At 37.9% G+C, this 19,750-nt stretch overlaps 1 protein-coding gene across 1 annotated transcript in view; it reads left to right on the top strand.

Annotated features, from left to right (window-relative positions):
- The first annotated feature begins 16,474 nt into the window (after positions 1–16,474).
- The window catches only part of Lancl3 (LanC like family member 3), a 106,522-nt gene continuing 103,246 nt past the window's right edge, over positions 16,475–19,750 (top strand). Inside the window, exon 1 of the mRNA XM_004850036.4 lies at positions 16,475–17,419. Coding sequence (XP_004850093.1) covers positions 16,847–17,419 — 573 coding nt within the window. The 5' untranslated portion in view covers positions 16,475–16,846. The remainder of the gene's footprint in view (positions 17,420–19,750) is intronic.

Genomic DNA, 19,750 nt, shown 5'->3' with positions numbered 1-19,750 from the left:
ATATATTTCTCAAACAAATTCTCTTTTAAAAATGTAAATAAATTTCTTTTTTCTCCAGAATTATATTTTGATGTTTCAGGATTTTAAACATTAGGGATTTTGATTTTGGGGGATTTCAACATTTCTAATTATGAAATTCAGGATTGTGTCTCTCAGAATTATGGCCCCTTTGTAGTAGAAATCATTTGTGAAACCACTTGGTTCTGGGTTTTACTTTGTTGGGAAGCTTTTGATTACTGATTTAATCTTTTCACTGAATATAAATCTTTTCAGATTTTCTATTTCTTCATGATTCAGTCTTCGTAGGTTATATGTTTCCAGGAAACTATCCATTTCTTCTACGTTTTCTAATCTGTTGTGCATAATTGTTCTTATTAGTCTCTTACAGTCTTTTTGTGTGTGTGATAACCCAACAAGATAAAAATCTCTAAAGTTTCAAATGTAATGTCACCTTGATTTCTCATTTGATTTATTTGAATCTTCTCTTTTTTCTTATTTAATATACCAAAAGCCTTGTCAATTTTGATCATTTTCAAAAGCCAAATCTTAGTTTCATTTAACTTTTTCTACAGTTTTTAAATTCTCTTCTGTATTTATTTCAGCTCTAATATTTATTATTCATTTTTTCTGATAACTTGGAGATTAGGTTGTTCTTCTACTTTCTTGAAGTGCACAGCTATATTGTTTGAGATTATTTCTTCATTTACAATGTGGGCATTTATCAACTATGAACTTTGCTCTTATTATTGCTTTTGCTGTATTCCATAGGTGGTTTTGTTTTGGGTACGGGGGATCAAACTCAGGACCTTGTGCTTGCGAGGCAGGCAACAGAACCAGTGAGCTAAATCCCTGGCCCATTCCATAAGTTTTCAAATGTTGTCTTTTCGATTTCATTGGCCTCAAAATATTTTATAATATTTATTTTAATTTCTTCTCTGACAAATTGGTTATTTAGCAGTGTGTTAATTTTCATATTTGATAATTTTTCAGTTTTCCTTCTATTGATTTTTAGTTTCATCCCTGTGAGTGAAAAAGATACTTGGTATTGATTTTATTCTTCTAAAATGTTATAAGACTTGGTCTATGTATCAGTTAGGGTTCAGTAGAGAAAGAGATTTAATATTATATATAATATATAAACTAGACACCCAGAGGATCCAGTCAAAAGTTGAATACCTGGTGGTCACTGTAGAGTTCCATGTGAGTCCCTATCAGAAAGCTGAATGGTCTGAGTCAAAAGGCTAGGGAGTCTGCACTGGAAGCCTGAAGGAACTGAAGATGAACGCTGAAAGGTGACGGTGAAGGTTGACACTCCTCTGAAGAAAAAAACAAGGAAGACTTCCTTCTTTCCCTTTTTATTCCATCCAGGCTACAGGCCTATTTGTTGGTGCTACCCACATTCAGGGAGGGTCTTTCCTCCTTATTTGGGGCTTACAAAGCAATCATCCAGACACACCTAGAACTATGCTCCACTAATCAGCTAGACTTTTCTTAATCTGCTCAAGTTGTCACCACAATTAACTATCTCAGTGACTTAACATATGATCTATTCTAGAGAATGTTCCACATGTGTTTGAGGGAAAGGTATATTCTCCTGCTGTTGGATGAATTGTTCTATATATGTCTAGTAGGTCCACTTGTTCTACAATGATTTTTAAGTCCTCTTCTTTCTATTGATTTTATATTTGGATATTCTACCCATTATTGAAAGTGGGATATTGAAATGTTTTATTATTATTTTGTTCCTTTATGCTCTCAGTGTTTGGTTCACATATTTAGATGATCTGATATTGTATATATGTTTATCATTGTTTTATCTTCCCAGTTAATTAACACTTTCATTATTGTATACTGTTGTTCTTTATTTGACATAAATATGGTCATTCCTGCTCTCTTTTATTTACTATTTTATGTAGTAATTTTTATACTTTCCCTTTCAGCCTGTGTGTCTTTAGATATCAAGTGGGTAACTTATAGATTGCATATAATCAGGTCTTTTTGTCCATTCAGCCACTTAATATAATTTCATTGGAGAGTTTATTCCATTTTTGTTCAAGTTAATTATTGATAAGGAAGGATTAATTGGTATTTTGTTGATTATTTTCTGTCTATTCTGTAGCTGTTTTGTCATTCTTTCCTCCTGTTTCCTTTGTGTTTCATCTATTTTATTTATTTACTTTTTGCAGTAACATCTTTGATTCTTTTATTTTTTAGTCTATTTTTTGCAGTCTCTTTTAAGCAGGTAAAACTTAACTATAGTTACATGAAAATTCTTACACTTTTTATTTCTCTTCAGATTCATTTTTAGTCATGTCACAAATTATCTATTTTTAGTTATAATTTTATACTTGTCTTTTAATTTCTTTTCTTTTTTTGTAGTTCTTTTATTGGTACATTTTAGGTATACAATTCATTTACATTTATCATTGAGTGTTTGTACCCGTACATGATATATCTTGGTGTTTTTTTTTCCTCATTACCTGTGCACCCTTCACCCGCTCTGCCCTTCCCTATTTGCATAGATTTCATTTCCATTTTTTTTCTTTTCTCATAGTTTTTCCTTTCCCTCTTTTCCTTTCCCCTTCCCCTCCCTTCACTCCTTCGTCTTTGGTCCTTTTTTCCTATTTCAAATTATCAATTATTCATTTTAATCATTTTAACCCTTCTTTACACTATCAGTTTCTCACACTAGTGAAACTATTCGGTATTTACACATGTGTGTCCTATTTATTTCACTTAAGAGTATGGCCTCGATTTGCATCCATTTAGCTATAAATGACTCTAGTTTTTCGTTTTTTAAGGCTGAGTAGTACTCCATTTTTGTCTTTTAATTTCCACAGCAAGAATTAAGTGATTTGTAACCACCATTACAGTATTATGGTTTTTTTCTATATATTTGCTCTTACCAGAGAACTTCATATTTTCATGTGCTTTAATATTTCTCTAAAGGCATTGTAATACAGTGTGGACAATGTATCTAAAAGTGTACCTTGACTTAATACAATTGTCTTACTTTTTTATATGTTCTTTGGCTTATTAGTCTGGTTTGCAATCTGTATATATGACAATTATCTTTTTAAGGTCTTATAAGATAAATAAAAAATCTGATGCTGGAAAAATAAACAGGGGGTCAAGGGAGGGGAGGAAAAGAAGAAAACTGAAATGTGCTGTGTACATGTACCAATCCCCTATAGTGAATGTAATCATTATGTACTGCAAACATATACTAATAAAAGTTTTAAATACTGCTATTTAGCACTTTTTTATTTCAACTCGAATGACTTCATTTAGCAGTTCTTGTAAAGAAAGTCTAGCGGTGATGAACTCTTTCATCTTTTGCTTATTTTGGAAAGTCTTTATCTGCCTACTTTTGAAGGAAAAATTTGGGAGATACAATATTTTTGTTTGATATTTTTTGTTACATTGGGGTTCTTTTGTGTGTGTGTGTGTGTGTGTGTGTGTGTGTGTGTGTGTGATTTCATTTCCTTCTGAGCTGCAAGTTTTCTGCTGGTAAATCTGCTCACAGTCTTTTGGAGATTTTCTTGTATGCAGTAAATTACTTTTCTTATTGCTTTTAAAAATCCGTCTTTGACTTTTGACAAGTTGAATTATAATATATCTTGGTATGGATTTCTTTGTATTCACCTTATTTGGAATCCACTGGACTTCTAGAATCTAAGTATCTATTTCCTTCCACAGACTTGGAAAGTTTTCTGTCATTATCTCTTTAAACTTTCTTCCCCTTTACTCTATATTCTCCTAAAACTTCCATGATGCATATATTGGTCTATGAGATTGTGTCCTATAAGTGACATAGGTTCACTATTCTTTTTTTCTTTTTGTTCCTCCTATTGGAACCTATGCTCAAGTTCACCAATTCTTTATTCCACTTGATCAAGGCTGCTATTGAATCCCTACAGTACATTTCTCATTTAGTTACTGTATTTTCGACTCTAAACTTGTGCCTGATTTTTTTTATATATTTGTCTCCTTGATGAAATTTTTATTTTGCTCATGCATCCTTTTTCTGAGCTCATTGAGCATCTTCATGACAATTATTTTAAATTCCTTTCCAGGTAATTCATATATTTCTATTTCTTAGGTTCATTTTCCAGCAGTTTTTAAAATGTCTTTGATTGTTCTATTTTAAAGTTGGTCAATTGGAAGCTCAGGCTCCTCTACACAGCCTTCAAATTCTCTCTCCTGTAGACAGGAAGATCTCAGTGTCCTTAGAGAGAAATTGACCCAGGATTTCTCAGTTAACCCCACACAAGAAAGGATATTGTAATGTTCCTTCCAGAACTCTTTAAGGGTTAAATCTGTATCTGAGACCATCTGGAAGCACAAGCAGCCAGCATTCAGGTCATAACTCAAGACTTTGGTCATAAGTTAAAACCAAAATTCTGGTTGTAACCCAAGTTGTTCATATGTCAGGCCAGTTATAACTTGAGGGTCCACTCTCTTTGTGTATTTGAAAGAAGAGTCACCTCTCCCAGCTTTTAGGGATTGGTTTCATACAGGTAATGATCTTAATCAATCAGCGTGGCTAGAGATTTTTGGGGGATCTTCAAATCTTTAATGTGAATGTGTCTCCTCTGGGTGTACGTGTATAAATTCCTAATTTGAAGGATTTGCCTGTTTCTTTTTCTCAAGACCTCATAATCTCATACTCTCTCTTTGTCCATCTGTTGTACTACAGGTTGTATGATGCAGCAGTGTGTCATCCATCCCTTCTTTTTTGTTTTCAGAATCCCAAGGCATCTAGGGTATGCTGAGTCCTATCAGATCCTTGAGTCAAGCTTGTCTGAAACCAGACCTTCAAGTGACCCCTTGAAAAGTCAGATGTTCGTCACATGTGCTCTTTTCATTTTCCTGGAGGGAGAGATTGTCAAGCTCTATCAGCCTCTGTTGTCTGTACTGAGTCCTATGTAGCAACAACATGCTCTCCAGATCATTTTATGCCTTTTTTTTCTCTTGTACCAGGGATTGAACTTGGGTCCTTGTGCTTGCAAGGCAGGCGAAACCACTGAGCTAAATCCCCAGCCCTGTCCAGATCATTTTAATTCTCAAGGGCCCCAGGTATCTATGTAGTGTGTTGACTGACTCTTACCAGTGCCTTAAGACAGGCAAGACACAAACTAGTCCCTCACTCACCCCCTAAGAAAGTCAAAACTTTGGAGAAATGGCCCAGTCATTTCGTTCCTGTACCAGGGATAAACCAAGAGCTGGGAACTGGGAATTTCCTCCCAACTGCTCTGCACTGTACTGAAAGGAAGGGATATGGGATGAGAGTCCCACCAATTTTCCCAGTCTTTGATGTGGTTGGTTTTGGCTGCATGTTGTGCTATGTGCTAGCACCTCCTAACCAGTTTCCGGATTTCTCACAGAGAGAATTGATCCATGTATTGCTGTAGAATCTGTCTCCATGGGAAGAAGGAATATCTAGGGTTTCTTTTTCTGTCATCTTGTTGATGTCACTCTTTATAACTTGGGCTTTTCTTAATAGCAGAGAGAAATTAAGTTATATTGTGTTAGATTTTTTGTAGATAGATGCATGCTTTGGGTGGTAGATATTAATAGATGAGGTTTTAGAACTGTACAAATCCTGGGTATATAAATCTGAGTCAACGTAGTTCTCTCAAATATTTTATAAGGAAAAGAAAAATTTTTAAATAATGAGAATAAATACAAATATGTTTCCTATGAAAGCAAAGCTTCCTCTTGATTTATTTTTGTTTTAACCACAGAAAAAACAATGGCTTTTTTTCTGCTTTTGTTAATTAGATAGAACAAAGGAGATGTCCAGCTGTTAATGCATTAGTCAACCTCATACTATGTATCTTTCTTTGGGCTGAGTACTTAGTCTCTATTAGAAACCAGAGTTATCTTGTAAATGCTAACGATTGCATTTTATTTATATTTAGTCACTGAGTAAATGAAATAAAGCAATCAGAAGAACTAATAGACTTCAGATTTAAAATTACATGTTGAGATGAGATAAATACATCCACTTTTCCATGACATTTATCTGGCAGGAGAAGCTTATTAGACTGTCATGATGTTCTAGTTCATTGACTTATCTCCAGGCTCTCTTTTTCAGAGGGCCTTTAAAAAATGCCTTTACACTCATCACTTATAGGTACTTACCTACATAGTTCCTCTGCCTCTGCTAGTACTCTTCTTCTGAATTCCAAATTCGTATGTCTCATATAAAACTCAAACTCAAATATATTTTCCCTGACAAAAATGAGAGGGACTAAAAGTCACTATTTGAATACAAACTAACTTTACTGAGTAGTGGTGGCATGTAGATTCAGTTCTAAGGAGTATCTAATTGTGAATTTCAACTAAATATGATAAACTACCTACTTGTGTGTTAAATTTAATGATAATACTAAGGACTTTCTGGCACAATATAATTGAAAGAAGAAACATAATAAGAGCTGTAAAAACTCTGTTTTTTAAAAATAAGTCTTGTATAACTTCTAGTCAATAATAAACCAAAATTTTCTCTTGTTTTTTTTTTCTAGAAGCAGCTCAAATGACAAAAAATAATAATTTGTGAATTTTTTTCAGTTGTGAGAGTTTGGAAAAGGAGAAAAAATGGAAGGCATTTATAACACTGTACTTAAAAAATTGAAAACAACTGAGTCAACAATCTTACCCCTGTGTTGTTTGCTCAAACTCTCCTAACAGGTCTGCTCACCCACATAACTCTCTGTCATGCACTTTTACTTTTCTACCTACTCTTACTGTTGTAGAACCAGATAGGCTTGTAAAAAGATTAATTTTATTCTATCTCATGCATCAGCAACAAAATTTGTCAATTTGAATATTTATTACCAGTGATCACATAAAAGCTGAAAACCACAGCATGATTTCTTATTTCACCTTAAAAGTGGAATTTGTCACACTAAAACATTTTTAGGTTTATAAATGGAACACATTTGATTTAGGAATAATTGAGAAAGAAGCAAAACAAAACCAAACAAAAATGAGCAAAACAAAACAAAACTCCCTATGACTCTTTTCTGAGGAGAATCAACTTAGGAAGATACAACAGGTTACATGGTAAACAAGCAGTGGAGAGCCATTTTTTTGAAGCAACTACATGAAGAATAATAAAGATTTTGGACAAATGTTAACTTTCATTCACAGCTAGACATCAACTTAGGCACTATCCTAACCATTCTATGAGAAAGATTCCATTAACAATTTAAAGATAAGAGAACCAAGCATTAGGAAGATTAAATATCTTTCCCAAGGTCACACAGCTTGGGTTGGTGAAGCAGGAATTTGACATCAGGTCTAATTTTAGTACATCCGCTCATTCATTGCTCAAAAGCTTATAGAGATTTTCTGTTCTCAGTCACTCCCTCAAGCTTGACTTTTTCAACCTTTCCAAACATTTTTGTTCTTTTCTATTCATGGCTACCCAGATTCCTCAAACAAATCACAGCAAGCTACTTCAAATTGCCTAAAACCCGAAGTAGTCCAAATCTATTTCTTTTGTGAGTGAGACGCCTACATAAGCAAATGAAGAAATGTACAAGGTCTTAAAATTAAAAAGTCCCTCAGTTGAAACCAAGTCCAGGCATTCTAACAATGTCATTAGGTTGTATTTTTTGTCATATATTTTTATTACCTGGTTCTGCTTTCTTCTGCATGTCTTTATCCTATCCTCTTCATGCTTTCTCCTTGCAGTAATATGATGTCTACCAATTGCTGCAGGTTTAATCTCCTACTTTGGCAAACCCAGCTTCCCCAATATTTCTAGCCAAAGTAGCTCAGGATCTTCTCCTTGGGTGGGACTGAGATATATGCTAATCCTTGGCCACATAGGAGTGGTTTAGCTCCTTTGAAAATACATGTTCTGGGATCAGGGGGTGATGTTTCTCAAAGGAAACTGAAGATATTACTATTAGGAGATGGCAATGGAAGTTGGGTAGACAAGCTTCTTCCTTCTGAAGTCTAGCCACATGCCTTCCCTATAATGCTCCTATATGAATATTTTTCGAAGCTCATCTCCATCAGAAGCCTTCTTTAATCAGTTGTATTGAATTTTTATTTTATCTTCAGGAAATATGTTGAAATACATATTGAGATGTAAAGTCACACATGTTTTAAAACTGAACTAGGCATTGTCCTTCCCTTTATGTGCCATACCTATTCTACTGCCTGTATTCTTTGGCTTGGTGGTAGCATTTCCATTCACCCAATAATCTAGAGCAGAAAGCAGACACAATATTTGACTCTTCTCTCTGATTCCCACATCCAGTTGGTTAGCAAACCCTGTAAATCCTGCCTCAATATCTCTAGCCTCTTTCCAACTTTCTCCATCTTGCTATTGCCTTAGTTGAGAGTTCCTCATTTCTTTATTTTTCTACTTGCTATCTGACAAATCTTCCTCCTTTCAAATATAGCTTGCAATTTTCCAGAAAACTGATCTTTCTAATCACAGATATGACTCTCCTATGACCATCTTCCTTACAATCTTTCAGTGATTGCCTATTGTCTGACTAACAGGTAATTGCCTAATTGTTAAAGGAAATGTTTAAATTGATGACCTTCTGGATCCTTCTAGCTCCATAATTCCATTAATCCTTGGCAGCCTAGAGATACTAATTAGCTCCATTTGATCATCTGATAATGGATTGTTCTGCATTTCAGATTATGGGCTGAGACCCAGGTTCATTATGAATGTTATTCTTTATTTTATCTCATGGAATGGTAGATCAAGCTAATTTGATCAGTCATATCATATTGAGAACAACTGGAGAAGTATGAGCATGGGTATTCAAGAATCATAATCATTATTAATTACTTGGAACTTTTTTTTCTTTTAACTACTATCTCTTGCATTCATGGAAATTTCTATAAATGCATTTCATCAGAGAATAAATTCTATCTTATAATTTTGGCAGGGAATTTCTTACGACAAGGAGAGCCATGAATATAGATGTGGAAATACTGACTTACCATGAGACAAAAAGCAGGTGTGCTAATGATTATCATTCCTACTTTATTATTAACAGCCATTGAACTATACTATCATAGGGATTCTTAATCACTCCATATTCTGTAACATCCCGAATGCTGGAATGATCCTTAGAAATTACTGCATGTACAAATTTTTTAAAGATTTTACTCTAATTAAAGGAACACCTACATCCTTACTTGCCAATTTAATAAACCTTACACAGATTCATCATTTTAAAATTAAAGAATGAATATTTTAGCAGTGTACTATACAACGTCATTATATTGCATTCAAATGACACATCTAGGCCCCTGCAATACACTATAGTATTCAAAGGTATAATTGATATATTTTTCTCATATCTGGTAAGCTGTGATGTTTACTATTATTTCATCTTGGCCAGTATGACTAGTCAAACTGGGCTACCCCTCTTCAAATGGAGTCGTGAGGGTCATTTTGCTTGCTTACTGTACCTGGTTTCTAATTCTGCCATTACATTTTATACAGTGATTATGGCTAGCAAAATTCTTAAAATTGATAATGCTAGAGGTAGCGGGAAAAAGACAAAAAAAAAATCAAATACTGTGTTAAAATGCAAATTTTTATGGCTGTGGCAGAAGAATACAATCAAGAAACTAGTAAAAAGAAAAGCAGATAGTAAAGTTAAACCATTGATAGGTAGAAGATTTGGGCATTATGATTGGTATCAAAGAGATCCATAAATACCTATTGGGCACATATTATGTCAGGCATTATTCCGGTTCCTGGGGATATAGAAAGAAATGGCAGAGACAAAAATTCCTGTCTGCAAGGGGATTAGATTCTAGTGATGAGAAACAAGGGAGAAACAAATCAATAACTGTAATGTATAATTTTTAGATACTGTTTGGGAAGGACTTGCAATTTAAATAATAAATTGAGGAAAATCTGTGAGAAAAATGAAGAGGCAAGTTATGAATATGTCTTTTAAAGAATATTCCAAGAAGAAGAAACTCTGAGTTAAACCTATTACTAGCATGTTTTTGGACCATGAGGTGGTCAGTATGGCAAGATCTAAAGAAGTAAGTAGAAGAGGAATAGAAATAGTGGCCGTGGAGGTAATGAGGGTCAGATGACATTAGGCCTAGTAGGCCACCCTATGGTCTCTGGACTTCCCTTTAAGAAGCATACAAAACACTGGCATGTCAAAAGACAGAATCTGACATCATTTTGGCTGTTGTTTTGAGAGGATCTTGTAGGGATTGAGAGAACAGAAGAATTAGTTTGTTAATCTAATAAATCAGGGATAAGTCTTCATGGAGGACATGTTACAAGGATTGTATGTATCACAATTCAGTTGTTTCAACCATTTCCAGGATGCATCCTTTGAGAAAAACTTTGGAAAACTGTCTGAAAGCATTTTTAAGATAGCATATTTCATAAAATGTGTTAAACCTTAAGGGGCATGGTGTAATAGCTATACAAATGCTGATTATTTTTTCATATTCACCCCTAGATAACAATGATTTCCATTAGAGGACCACTTTGATTTTAATACTCTTTTTATTGGGTAATTTTGCATAATTTTTATGAGATTTGCTTGATGAAACCACTAAAATTATTTTCTTTTTTTAAAATTAATTTTATTGGTACATTATATTGGTACATTTTAGGTATACAATTCATTTACATTTATCATTGGGTGTTTGTACCTGTACATGATATATCTTGGTTCTTATTTTTTTCCCCATTACCTGTGCGCCTTTCACCCCCTCCGCCCTTACCTATTTACATAGATATCATTTCCATTTTTTTTTCTTTTCTCATAGTTTTTCCTTTCCCTCTTTTCCTTTCCCCTTCCCCTCCCTTCACTCCTTCGTCTTTGGACCTTTTTTCCTATTTCAAATTATCAATTATTCATTTTAATCATTTTAACCCTTGTTTACACTACCAGTTTCTCACACTAGTGAAACTATTCGGTATTTACACATGTGTGCCCTATTTATTTCACTTAAGAGTATGGCCTTGATATGCATCCATTTAGCTATAAATGACTCTAGTTTTTCATTCTTTATGGCTGAGTAGTACTCCATTTTATTAAAAAAAACACATTTTCTTTATCCAGTTTCCAGTTGATGGGCACTTGGGCTGCTTCCAAGCTTTACCTATTACAAACTGTGCCTCTATAAACATGGGTGAACATATATCTCTGTCATATGATTCTTTTAATTCTTTGGGGAAGATACCCAGCAGGGGAATAGCTGGCTCAAATGGGACCTCTAGTCCTAGTTCTTTGAGGTATCTCCGTACTGACTTCCACAGTGGTTGCACCAGTCTGCACTCACACCAACAATGGAGAAGGGTTCCTTTCTCCCCACAACCCCGCCAGCATTTGTTATATGTTGATTTCTTGATAGCAGCCATTCTTTCTGGGGTGAGGTGGAATCTCAGGGTTGTTTTCATCTGCGTCTATCAAATGACGAGTGATGTTGAACATTTTTTCAAATATTTGTTTGCTGCTTTTACTTCTTTGAGAAATGTCTGTTTATTTCAGATGCCCATTTTAGAATCGGGTCTTTGAATTTGGGGGGGTCTGATTTTTTTCAATTCTTTATATATTCTAGATAGTAGTCCTTTGTCTGAGGTACAGCTGCTAAAATTTTTTTCCCATATTGTAGGTTGTCTGTTAGCTCTGTTGGTGGTTTCTTTTGCAGTGCAGAAGCTTTTTAATAAGATGAGATCCCAGTTGCTGGTTCTTTCTGCTAGTTCCTGTGCTGCTGAGGTTTTGTTCATGAAGTCTTTTCCTATGCCAATGTCTTCAAGAGTTCTACCTAACTTATCTTCCAGCAAGTTCAGTGTTTCTGTCTTAATATTTATATCTTTAATCCACTTCGATCTTAGTTTAGTGCATGGTGATAGGTATGGGTCTAGTTTTAATCTTTGGGAGGTTGAGATTCAGTTTTTCCAGCACCATTTATTAAATAGGCTATCTTTCCTCCAATGATGGTGGTTGGCTCCTTTGTCAAAAATGAGGTGGCTGAGCATGTCTGGATGCAGAAAAAGCATTCGACAAAATCCAGCACCCATTCATGATAAAAACTCTACAGAAAATTGGAATAGAAGGTCTTTATCTCAACCTGATTAAGGCTATCTATGAAAAACCAACAGCCAACATCATACTAAATGCTCAAAAACTGAAAACTTTCATGCCAGAATCAGGAACAAGACAAGGATGCCCACTATCACCACTCCTGTTCAATATAGTTCTGGAAACATTAGCCACAGCAATTAGAAAAGAGAAAGAAATAAAAAGAATAAAGATAGGAAACTAAACTGTCATTATTTGCTGACGATATGATACTTTACATAGAAGACCCAAAAAAAACTCCACCAGAAAACTTTTAGACTTAATTGACAGATTCAGTACAGTAGCTGGATACAAGGTCAACACTCAAAAAACAATAGCCTTCTTGTACACAAATAACAGACTCACTGAAAGAGAAATTAGGGAAACAATTCCGTTTACAATAGCATCCAAAAAAATGAAATATCTAGGAATTAATCTAACAAAGGAGGCAAAAGACCTCTACACTGAAAACTACAGCACTTTGAAAAAAGAGATTGAAGAGGATACAAGAAAATGGAAAGACATCCCTTGCTCCTGGGTAGGAAGAACCAATATAGTGAAAATGGCCATACTTGCAAAACTACTATATAGATTAAATGCAATGCCAATTGAAATTCCAACAATATACTTCACAGAACTCGAGAAAACAATACAAAAATTCATTTGGAACCATAACAAACCTGGAATAACTAAGGCAATTCTAAGCAACAGAGACATGGCCGGGGGTATCACAATCCCCAACTTGAAACTATACTACAAAGCTACTGTGATAAAATCATCATGGTACTGGCAAAGGAACAGACCTGAGGATCAGTGGAATAGATTAGAAGATCCTAAAACTATTTTCCATTCATAGTTTTACATAACCTGCATAGTAAGGAAATACTAAAAAAAACTAGAAACTGGACAATTCAGCAAGATCATGGAAACCATGTGTGTTGGGAGCTGCCTGTCAGCAAATGCTGTGAGAAATTCTGTAGATATCAGGACAAATCTTGCAGATGGGGTGAAATAAATGACCTCTGCAAGATGTTGTATAGTGCATATTTCTTGTTGGGTCATTAATACTTTTGAAAGTTCAACTGGAAATATTAGTGTGGAATAGTGCAATTTTCTGAGGGGTGACTTACACTCCTATTTTCCAGATTTCTCTGAATTATTTCTTTTCCCAACTGCTCATTGCCCTGTTGAGCAGATATTATTGATTAGAGGGGCCTTATAGGGCATTGGATAATGGGGAACTAGCAGGATGTTCTAGTTATCATAGATGCATAATAAATTATCATAAAACTTAGAGGCTTAAAATAAATATTATATTTTGCTCATAATTTTGTGAATCAGAAAATCTGGAAGAGCTTGGGATAGCAGTTCTCACTTGGAGCTGCAATTATATGAAGGCTATACCAGGCTGACTATACCAAGGTGGCTCCATCACATAGTTGTTAGTTCATTCTGTCAGCTGTCCTTTACTCTCAAGCCCCTTCATGTGGCCTCTTCATGTTGTCTGGGCTCCCTCACAAAATGGTAGCTTCAGAATAGTCAGATTCTTACAAAATAACTCAAGGTTGAAATACGAGTGCTCTAAGATATATGATAGAAGCTGCATCCCCTTTTATAACCTGCCTTGGATGGCATGCAATGATATTTCCATCACAGTCTACTGGTTTTGAGAGAGTTACAAGCCTACTGAAATTCAAGAGTGGGTGACATGTGCCTACCTCCTGAAGAGAGAAATGTCAAGGTCACATTGATAGTAGAGGAGCATGTGGTATATGAGATATTGTTGTGGCCATATTTGAAAAATATACTTGTCACATAGGGTTAGTCAATAAAAATAGAATGTGTGAAGTCACCAAATTCAAGGTAAAGTATAGAGGTTACCAGATTTTCTGGAGAAACAGACAAAATTAGAATGCCGAAACTGTAGAAGGTTTACATTTTTGCATGTACAAAAAAGAGCATAGAGATCCAATAATAATATAGGAGTTTAAACAAATCAAGTTAAATTTCAGTGAAGACCTCATTTTGTATTTTATACTCCAGAGTACTTTAACAATAATATTATTATGTTAATTCATTCATTTTATAAATTTTTAGTGACAACCTACCACCATGTAGTAATAATAGAATAGTCAAGGACTATTCTAGTCTCTTGGTATACATCAATAAATAAATGTAACAAAAATTTCCTACTTTCATTATATTGCATTGTAATGGAGCAATGATAATAAAATAGATAACACTGCCTGCAAATTAAGTAAATGGTAGTTAGAGGTGGAGCTTCATGTGATTTCAGTAGCTTGCTCCAGCCTGAAGGACATTTGGGGCTTGAGATTCGGCAGGTGGCTGTGCAGCAGACAAAGCAGTGAGATCTTTGGGAAAACACTATATAGGTTAAAGGGTTTTTTGTCTTGTGAGTTCAAGAAGGCTTCTGAATATCCTTAACCTTTTGCTTTTCCCACATCATTTGCTTTGTATCCATATTGTGAGAATTGTTCTACTTATAGCCATCAATGTCCAAAAGAAACCTCTAGAGCCCATGCCCTGTATTCCCACTCTTTGTTACAGAACTTTGGAGTTCTACAAAGACACTTGCTATTTCCTTATGTGACTTGACAGTAGAATGAGACAGAAAAGAGTATGCCATTTCAGAGACTAGATCCTAAGAAACCTTGCACACTTCTACTTTGCTCTTGGTCCTCTGCCATTGGCAGGCATGCTGGGGTGGGCCGGCTGGAGGACAAGGCATATGTAGACCAGAGCCCAGCTGCTTCAGTCTAAGTAAGAGCCAGCCCACATCTAGATGCATGAATGAGTTCAGCCAAGATTCCAGATGTGTGAACAATAAACTTTTTAGATGCTATGAGTTTGTGATCATTGTACGGGATTTGAGAACAATAGACAAGTGGGAAAACAGAAAAAGCAGAGCTCCTTCTTTTGGTGACATGCTTACAATTCTGTTTTGAAGTCAGTCAGCACAGGTCTCTGTCATTGCTGCTGATGCCACCTCCGGGGTGGGGTGTGCGGAAGAATAATCAGAGTCTGGATTATCATAACTGCCTCTAGATTCGAGACAGGGTGAGGTGTGGGGGAATGAAGAGGAAAAAAGCTTCAATTCTGCCTGAAAAATCTTATATTTTATGTCTCTATGTCTGAGGGAAAACAAAAATCATCCCTAATGTCTATTCCAACTGAGGTATGAGGGAGGAAGCCTCAAGGTTAAATATTCCACTTACTCCTTTGGTGCTCTTTCTTCCTTTAACTTATCAAAGTCCCTGGGTAAAGTAGACTTAGTTGCATCATCATCATCATGATTTGTAGTAGTAATAAAAAGCCTATTTTGGTAGCATTATTGGAGGATGATGGCCGCACTATCCCTGAACTATATGAGTGTGTCAGTCTTGGCCATAATCTCGGCAAACTTCAGTCCTTTCCCAGACTGCATTAGCTAGGATGGAGGGACAAACTAAGGAAAGGCAACTAGTTTGTGTAATTGCTTATTTTCTGTCTCTTCTCCCACTGAAGTGTAGGCTCCAAGAGGTCTGGGACCATGTCTATGTTTCTCATACATTTTGAGGTTCCAGGACACATAGGAAACCCTCAGTGATGCTTGTCCGCAGAAAACAGAAGAGAACATGGGAAAGAACAGGGGAAAGAAGGAAACTAAGAACAGTAGACTGATCAGAACCCTAATTAAATTCTCACACAGAGTTTATTCCTGTTTTAACTAGTTCATGATGTTAAGATGTTTATTGGTCTCTTACTCTACACATGGGGGTAGAGAGGGAGACTGATAGGGGAGACCCTACTCCTTTGCATTAACTTTCAGTTTTTAATCCTGTATATTCCCCAAAAAACCGAACCAAAGCAAGATAACAACTAAAATAAGCAAAGATGAACAAATTTCCGTATTGGGAGATTTTGGCTTTATAACAGGAAACACAATGTACACAAATCCCCTAGCCTTTAGGCTAGAAAGAGGATTAAAAACTCCAAAGTGCCCAAAATAAAAGACAAACTTATAAGTTTCATACATTGTAATGGAGTTTCCCGTTATTTATCTTTTTCCTAGTACTTTAGCCTAGCTCAGTGGCTTCTAAAACTTGAATGTACATTCGAATCACTTACGGATCTTGCTAAATATTCAGTTTTATTCAATAGATCTGGAATGAAGCCTGAAGAGTTTCGGTTTTAATATGCCCACAGGTGATGCTTCATACCTCTGACCTGACCACCACACTGGAAGTATACAAGGGACTTGAGGTCTTCACCTCCACGCCAGGTGTGCTAATGCCCAGTCTCTGCATTCCGGTTTGTCCCGGACGTCCCTGGCCTTCCGCCCGGAGGGGAGGAGACAGCCGAGGGCGGAGCGGGAGGGGTGGCGCGGGCTCCGCGCGGGTCCTGACTGAGATCACCTCGGCCCCCCAGAGAGCCGGCGGAGCTGCGGCGGCACCGGAGGGGGCGGGTTCGGCGAGGGTGCGGCCTCTGGCAGCGGGGCGCACGACTTGCATCCCCCGTGTTCACCAGGGCCACTCCAGAGCTTCGCGGCAGCCTGCTGCCCCACTTGGCCATCCGCTCCGTGCTTCTTCCTCGCGCCCGCCTCCTCTTGTTACCTCCCGTCTCGTCTCACCCTTCTCGCTCCATCCCCGCCGCACACGCCTTCATCCGAGTGCTTCAGAGAGCCGGAGGCCGATCGCCGGGGCGGCAGGGCGCAACCTTAAGCGGTCCCCAGCTCGACACTGAGGGGCACAGGCAACAGCATGGACACCAAGCGCTGCTTCACCAACCACTTCGATGACTACCAGGGCAGCCTGCTGGCGGGCCACTGCGAGGAGGCGGTGGCGCCCTTGGTCACCGCCACCATCGAGCGCATCCTCCAGGAACTGCCCCCACTTGAGGGCAGCGCTGAGGCCAGGGGGGCGACGGCCGGGGCGAGCGGCTGCGACGGGGGGCTGTACAGCGGCGTGGCCGGGGTGGCCTACATGCTCTACCACGTCTCGCAGAGCCCGCTCTTCGCCGCGGCCCGGGAGCGCTACTTGTGCTCGGCCAAGCGCCTCATAGACGCTTGCGCCCGCGCCGAGGAGTGGGGCGAGCCGGACGCCGACACCCGCGCTGCCTTCCTGCTCGGGGGAGCGGGCGTGTACGCGGTCGCCACGCTCGTGTACCACGCTATGGGACGGTCCGACTACGTGCAGCCGTTGGGCAAGTTCCGGGCTCTGTCCGCGGTCTGCGCGCCCGTCTCTTTCCTGGAGTGCGGCTCCGATGAACTGTTTGTGGGCCGCGCGGGCTACCTGTGCGCCGCGCTCGTGCTCAAGCAGAAACTCGCCCAGGAGGTAAGAGGCAGCCTGGCCGCGGTGGGGGCGCTCGCCACCTGCCCGGCGCTACCCCGGAATCCCTGTCTCCCGCAGCACCGCCCCTGCATGTTCTCCTTCTCTCTGTTACTCTTTGTCTGGCGCTGTCATTTCTTTATAAGGTTTATCTTTCTCTTTTGTTCTTTTGCCGCTCTTCTCGTTTTCAGCCTCTCCTTTGTTGGGATTTCGCGACTTTGCTTTTCATTTCTGTTTTACACTGAACGTGGCATCATCCCAGATTCCTCCTTGACCAGTAGCTTTTTGGGAACTGACGGTGTGGTCTTTTCACGTGAGACTTCAGAAACTCAAAAATGGAAGGGATTTCCTTTCTTTTGACCCTGCTGTCAAAATCTGGGGCACCCCCGAATGTTAAGAGTACCGGAAAAGTAAGGAAACTTGTAGGGGCTGATGTGGAAGTAAGTTGCTTCCTGGGTTCTGTAACCAAGAAAATTGTTAGTCTAATGTGATTACTATCTTGTTTACTATTTAGTTCATATTGTGGTTCTCGTCAAATGCATATCTGAGGGGAGTAACCGCTTTTCAGATATATAAATGTATACAGAAATGTACCCCCACTTTGGTCAAATGTGCATTTTTCATGTTAAAATGTGTACTTGGGATAGTCCAGACCACATTCTTGATGAGGAATTTCTTTTGTACCTGGAATCAAACTCAGGACCTTGTGCTTGCAAGGCTGGCATGGTGCCACTGAGCTAAATCCCTGGCCCCTTGGCGAGGAATCTTGATGAATAGCTTTTCAGTGACTTCTTGAAAGGAATTGGATTTCACAACTATGGAGATATATACATATATTTTTTCTTTTTTTTCTGGATTCCCTTTGAATAGAGCATATGCCAGTTCCTGTGGAGTAGAGGGGGAAAAAACCCTCTAAAGGATCATAGTACTAGAACTGAAAGAGAGGCACTTTCATTCATAATCCACTGGAGGCACATATTGTTCTAGGGAAGAAGTGACACATTTAACTTGGCTTTATTTGGGTGAGAAGGGCATTTGAAGAAAAATTAATGGTATAAAGTGTACCTTAAAATATAATTAACTTAGATAACCTCTATAGAGGCAGATGATAATTTTTGATTTACAAGAAGGTGAGGTTTATTCAAGTGAGAAAAAAGATTATTAAAGAATGTGCAGTGTGCTAGCAGGGCAGCAAAGGTCTGTGTGACAAAGTTGTCTTGAAATAGTTCACTCTGTTTCTGAGTCACTGTTATCTGCTAGCAGTTTCCTAGGGGCCCTTCCAGTTGTATAAAACCTTTTAGAAGGCCACAATATTTACATATCATTTGCATTGCATTTACATCTGCTTCCCAGACCTTGCAGTCTGGTGGTAGGCAATTTTCAAATTCATTTTTTTCCCAGTTGTTTTCCTTAAGCTCGCTTCTTCCCTTTTCCATACTTTGAGGCCTCTTCTACAGAATGGAATGGCAGAGTGGAAGACCCACCGGGTCATATACCCAGAAACAGAGCAGAAGGACTCTGTCTCAAAACTAGTGGTCCAGGACCAGTCTGCAGTGCTGATCCACAAAGACATTTAAAATATTTCTTCCACCCCCCTATCAAACGAAATCTGTTTTTTATACTAATCAAGTGAGGTGCTTTGGCTCCTGTTTCCAGGAAATGGAACAAACTCCAAAGTTGAAAAAAAAAAAACAACTCAGTCTATTAGATCACATAGTCCCAGTGCTAGCCTCACCTTCCGAAATTCAAGAAATTCAGACTTGTAAGGTGTAGGGTAGGGTCTAAGCAAGCCATCTTCACCCCCAAGTCTGAGTCAGCACATGGTTCTGCTCTCAATAGATGATCCGTAAACATTGATCAAACTGAATTTCCAACTTGTGTGCCATTTCTCTATGAATAATCTGTCATTATGTCCAGGGATTGCCTCCCTCCAATGTCATTTATATTCACCTTTCTCTGGCAGTTACCTTAGTTATTACCCTGGCTTATATCTTCTCCACATTACTTGGTACATCTTTGCCACCTGAGAAGTACAGTATACTGTGATTAGTACATTATAGTCTCAGCTGGATTCTCCCATTAAAACATTCTGTCTACCTTTAGGAAAGCAGTTTTCTTTTTTTAAAAATTTTTTTATTGGTACATTTTAGGTATACAACACAATTACATTTCTCATTGGGAATTGTACCTTTACATAATGCATCTTGGTTCTTATTTTTTCCCCATCCCTAGCCCTCCCTTCACGCCCTCCACCTTTCCCTATTTACAAAGACTTTATTTCCATTTTTTCCATTTCTCATCATTTTTCCTTTCCCTTCTTTCCGGAAAGCAGTTTTC

This window comes from Heterocephalus glaber, unplaced genomic scaffold (genome assembly GCF_053883595.1).
Source record: "Heterocephalus glaber isolate CG9 unplaced genomic scaffold, H.glaber_assembly_v1.0 deba00001547, whole genome shotgun sequence".
Taxonomy (NCBI): Eukaryota; Metazoa; Chordata; class Mammalia; order Rodentia; family Bathyergidae; genus Heterocephalus; species Heterocephalus glaber.
Note: the sequence above shows the minus strand (reverse complement) of the source record. Positions and strands in the feature narration are given on the sequence as shown.